Below are 6,000 nucleotides of genomic sequence, written 5' to 3'. Positions count from 1 at the left end.
ATTCGTATTTGACTGTTAATTATGGATAAACTAATTATGGGCTGATGCTGATTTTTTTTTTTTGTAAATTTTGTACATTTCAAAATATTTTGAAGAACCACAAATAGATTTTTGTATATTCCAACCATTTCCTAAATAGGGAGCAATTTGTTTAGTGTTAGGCCTTAATTTAAGGGGTAATTCAGTTTTTGAACAAATAAAAGATATAGTCTCAATATATTTGGGGTAATTTATCATAAGAACTTGCAGAGTATGTTTGATATTTCAACAAACAATGACTGCCTTCCCTTTTTTACCAGAATTTTTCTACCAACAATTTAACATTTTACAACTCTTGATCCATATAGATAATTTGTTCTATGTTGTTTAATTGGTTACATTACGCTCCGAACTCATTCGGATCGGATGAAAATTACGGCCCCAAATTTGGACAGGTTCATGATTGCATTTGTAACTATTTCAACAAACAATGACTGCTTTCACTTTTTTAGCCGATTTTTTCTACCAACAATTTAACTTGGGGTTTCAACTATTGATCCATATAGATAATTTGTTCGATCTTGTTTAATTGGCTCCAAACTCATTCGGATCGGATGAAAATTGCGGTCCCAAATCTGGACCGGTTCATAATTGCATTTGTAATTATGAACCTACGAACCTATTTTGTGTACATCAATATCAACTAATCGTATAAAGTTATTGATCTGTGACCAATGTCCCGGTGCGTTGAAAACGGATGGACAAAGTTGGTATACAGATTGGGGGTAATGAAAGTATAGAGTTACATAGTCCCCACACATGCAACACGAATTTATTTATTTTTTTTATTTATTCATAGATTTGTCAATAAATGCATTACATGATACCAGCAAAGCTCTAAATTTATACTTTACATATAATTTCACTTGACGGTCGATACAAAATCTACAACGAATGAAAATTTTACAAAAAAAATAATTTATTGAATATATATGTATATTAGATGACACATTCTTAAACATCTGAGGCTTTTGTATTACAAATTATTAATGAATTAAACAAAAGAATTAAAGTAAACAGTTTGGCGCTTAGCGAAATACTCGCAATGGTAAATTGTTCGATAAACAAAAACAGTCAGATAACTCGCTTAAAAACGATATTCTTATTATCTAATTTGTGATAGTTAATTTATAAAGTCTACATTTGGTTTCGGTCAAAGCTGCCAAATAGGTGAGATTTTTCACATAAACTGGACATGTGTCGTAAACGACTTCTTGCACTGGCAACGATTGTATACACTGTTCCGAACTTGCATTATAAATGGACAGCAATTTTTTATCTTGGATATATGCTGCCACAAGAGTATTTGATTCTACGGCAATTTGTGTGGAACGCACCATAACGGGACTATTGGTGTGTGCAAAGAACGTGACACTCAAATCGAATACTGGAATGTTTTCAACTTTAACTAATCTGCCCAGAATATGGCGAGCTGGAATAAAACGTTGGCAACTTCTTGTTTGCACTAGTAAAGTTTGATTATCACTATCGTATCTCATAGAAATTAGGCGGCCTTCTACTGATAGGCGTGTTGCCATTACACCACCTCCTGGAATATTTTCGTAGAACCACAGAGATGTTAGTTTACAAACTATAAAACCACCGCAGGGAAATGTAGTGCTTTCCGGTACCGATTCGATTTGTATCACAGGCCCTCCTTCTGTCTGGTGTTGATCCAAAAATGTTTCCGGATATCGTATATCATAGATATATGTACTGCCTTGTTGAGATCCTAGATAGAGGTAGTATTCACTTTCCTTGCGGGCAATGGCACATGACCAAATGGGCTTTTCGTCGGGTTTAAATATGGAGACGGGTTGCAGTGTACGCAAATCGAAAAGTTTTGCTTTTTGTTCCATACTGGCAACAGCTAACATTTGCTGATCCTCCGAAAAGCTTATGTCCCTGACCATTTTTAATGACGTATGTAAGAAATTCGAAGGCTTAAAAGTTGGTGTATCCACAAAACGCAAGCCATACCCTGGAAATAGTCCCTGTGAACTCTTTTGAGAAACTATTAGGGCACAATGGTGATCAGCGTATTTCATCACACGACACCCTGGTTCCCGGGATAGTTCAATATTTTTTTCCATGAACATCTTGTATGTAAATGTGTTTGAATATCCTTTTCCACCATCTAGCCTATTCGAACCGCTGCTAGCACCACCACCACCTGTACGCAGCATTAGTTTCAGTGATTCATTGTCAGCCTCCAGTGACTTGATTTTTTGATTTACCTGAGCGAAGGACATTTTCATTGTGGCTAGCTCTAATTCAAGATTTTGATTTTTCGAACGTTCCTGATTTAATTCATCCCTCATACGATGTTCTTCGCTGCGATCGATTGCTCTTAAACGTTTGGCATATAAATAGCGAATGTCCTTGGGATGTGCCTTTGTTTTGCATTGGGGACATACTTTCAGGCCCGACTGTCGTGCACTCTCTTGAAGCCAACGACGAATACATGACTCTCCAAATAAATGGCCACACTTTAGGGAAGACAGGCGGTGCTCTCCTGACATTTCCCAATTATCAAGACATATGGGACATGTCAAACCATCGTCTTCGTCATCGTCTTCTTCGCCTTCTTTAGATTTAACTTTAGGAGTTCCGGCTTTACTATTCGCTTCCAATGATAAACGCTTGCGTTTCTTTGGCGGTGAGGGCGTCTCTAAATTTATAACGGAAACGTCTGCCCGCGGAGGCTCCACTTGACTAGGAACTAATTAGAATATTTACTATAGCTTTAATTTATTTAAATGGCAAACACCATTTACCTGTCTCTCCCTCTGCTGGAGGTAATTGGTTTTCAGATCCACTGGAAGTAATAGCCGCCACGCTTCTAGTGGCTTCTGAAGAATTCGTATCTGGAAATGTAATCAAGAATATTTTCATAAACATTCTATTAAATGCTCACATTCATATTTTACCAGATTCACCGTCTAGCGAAGGAACATTAGAGTTGCTATTTGATACATCATCGACAGCATCTGTTTCCGAATTGCCATTACTTTCTCCCTCTGAACTGGGTGGCCCAAGCGTAGGTATACTGCTATTCTCAGATATTTGACTCAATGCTGCGTCCGATTGCCCCCCAGCCTCCGAATTTAAACCATCTCCATCGTCTTCATCATCATCATCGTCCAGGAAAATATCCTCATCTGTTGACCTAGTGTTACCGCTAAATGTGGCATTACTGCTACCACTTGATACAGGAGCAAATACATAGTTGTGGTCCGAATTTAATCTCATTATATTTCGCCGACTTCGAACGACATTAATAGGAGGTGGCGAACTAGAACTTCCGCCACTTGCAACATAATCATGGTCATTTTCCATGCTTTCACTTTGAAACTCACAAGACCATTACGAGAAGTGGACGATATTACAATCCTTCGCAAGATGTAAATAATAGAAACGTAAAGAACGAACCAGAATCTGTTTGTGTTATCCTCCAGAACATCGAGATGAGATATTCAGCGAAATTTCGATTACAGACAACAAATATCGAATTTTTATCGATTAAAAAAGCCCGCAAATGTTTGAATGTTTTAATTTACTTTTGTGGCAATGAAGGGAGAATATTGCTGGAAAAATAAATATAAATATATAAGTTTAATGCGTCTTATGTGCTTTACAGACTATCAGTTATTCCGGACGACAGTGCTCGCGTCGCACATTATAAGTTATGCGCTTTACAGACTATCAGTTATTCCGGACGGAATGTCGGTGTTTGTAAGGAATCTTACAGTGTGTCGGATCGATGCGACTTGTCGGCGATGACTAAATAATCGGTAAATGTGTTATCGATCCCATAAACATGTAGAAGTATAGATTATGCCTTCGGACTTAACTTATAATGTGCACAACATATGGGATATGTTCGACACGAGCACTGTCGTCCGGAATAACTGATAGTCTGTAAAGCGCATTAAGCGGACCTTAGACGGTCGGATAAACATTACGACAGACCCAATAAACACAAACGTTTGAAAAATGCTAAATTTCAACAATTTTTCAAACATTTTTTCAAAGGATTAGGGTAATATTCAAGTTGAGAAATTGTTGAGAAAATCGCGTTCTCAACAAAAAACAGACATTACCCTCAACAGTGAAATTCAACACATTAGCAATAATATCTCAAGTGTTATCCTCAAATTGAAATGCATCGCTACTCAATAATTTGTCAAACAATTTTCGATGCGAGTCAAATTAAAAATTAACATCGTTGCATATACTTTTCAACCTAAATTTGTATGAATGATATCCCCACTTCAAATTGAAAGTCAAAGCCAAAATTCTATGAATTTTGTATAATTTATTCATTTTTATCAAAATAAAATATATAATAATACACTATACTACATAATACACTACAATACCAATTGATAAATAATAATCTTATTAAACATATCAACAAATAAAAAAAAAAACAAACAACAAACCTTTAAATATCTTAAACATTATTAGTAAACACTTTTGCATTGATAATTCGTTTTCCTTCCTTTTGGTGTCATAAAACAGCATTAAAATTTATTAACATGCGGGTAATTTGAAATTAGGAACGTACTGGACCGCGTGTTAGAATTGATTTCCAGCAGAAGGAATTCACAAAATATCCATTTTAAACTGATAATAGCATATGAATTAAACTGACGATATGATGCACATTTTCATCCAGAAGTTGTTGATTTCAACAATTTGTTGTTTTTAACAATTTTAATAGGTTGCACTTATAATGTTTCTGGAAACTTTTTCTTGTCGATAAGCCACTCATTTTTCATTGGTCAGCTTCTTAATGTTTGCAAGAATGTAGCATCCAAAGATTTTAGTTTTCTGCAAAGAGATTTAAATTTAGTGACTTCTCTAAAGTGTTGATTTAATTTTTCAAATTGACGTACCAATTATTATAAACTATTTGAAGCAGTTCCAGTTAATTGTCCACCATTTTTTCATCGGCCAGCTTTTTAATGTTTTCAAGAACGTAGAATCCATAATTTCAGTTTTCTGCAAAGAAATATACATTTCGTGACTTCCTTAAAGTTTTATTTCACTTTTTATTTTCACTTACCAATTTTTATAAACTATTTGGTTGATTGTCTAAAATTTCCCATTTTTTTATTTCTTGCAATTGACCACGAACTTCGTTGCACAAATAAGTATTGAAAACCACATTGTTTTTTCGTTGCATTTTAGGGTAGTGTTATGTCAAAGTTTTCTCATATTTTCTTCAACACCTTTTCAAAGATTTCGTCAACATTTTGGCAAATTGGAAGTAATTCGCAAACAATTTGAAGATGTATTGAAGATGAGCTATTTCAAGTCAAGTTGAATTTATGTTGAAAATTATACTTACCCTCAAGGCCGGTATGCACCTCTAGCGAAATTTTCGGTAGCAAAAATTTATTGAAGTCTACAACAAAAAAAACAGGGCTGTGTGCACAAATTTTAAACCAGCTAATCGCTTTTAAAAATTGTTAATATATGTTCCAAATATTCCTCAAATAAATTGTTTATTATTTACAGACCTTTTAAAACTTTTACGCACACAATTATTGTAATAAATTACATGTTTGCTGCCAAAATATGCTTTTGACAACCCTGTTATTTTCATTAGACGTGCGTACCAGCTTACGAAATTGAACGCTACCGAAAATTTCGTTAGCATAAATAGCAATGCATTTCTTATGGGAATGACATTTTTCGCTAGAGGTGCATACCGGCCTTCAAACTGAAAAGTTGTTGCATTTGAAAAACGCTCATCCTGTGTTTATTGGGGAGGTTCTCCTATTCAAAGACAATAAAAGAGGAAGATGGGAGATTGGCTTGCGTCATACCAAATGTTGCATTTACCAGATTAGTTTAATACATGTTTGTAACATTTTAGTTTGTTTTTAGTTTTCATTTTTTAAATGAAAAATTTAATTTTCTTAATGAAACAATGATAAATTTTAGGCAACA

General features: G+C 34.9%; 1 protein-coding gene across 1 annotated transcript; it reads right to left on the bottom strand.

Annotated features, from left to right (window-relative positions):
* Nucleotides 1-810: 810 nt before the first annotated feature.
* On the bottom strand, nt 811-3,517 carry LOC142236719 (E3 ubiquitin-protein ligase rfwd3.L-like). Its single transcript, XM_075307963.1, has 3 exons — nt 2,970-3,517; nt 2,817-2,906; nt 811-2,761 (listed from the first exon to the last, which is right to left on the bottom strand). Exons 1-3 carry the CDS (start codon nt 3,376-3,378, stop codon nt 1,149-1,151), a joined length of 2,112 nt encoding a protein of 703 aa, XP_075164078.1. The 5' UTR covers nt 3,379-3,517; the 3' UTR covers nt 811-1,148.
* Between the last annotated feature and the right edge of the window lie 2,483 nt (nt 3,518-6,000).

Source organism: Haematobia irritans, chromosome 4, assembly GCF_050003625.1.
Source record: "Haematobia irritans isolate KBUSLIRL chromosome 4, ASM5000362v1, whole genome shotgun sequence".
NCBI classification, from domain to species: Eukaryota; Metazoa; Arthropoda; class Insecta; order Diptera; family Muscidae; genus Haematobia; species Haematobia irritans.
Note: the sequence above shows the minus strand (reverse complement) of the source record. Positions and strands in the feature narration are given on the sequence as shown.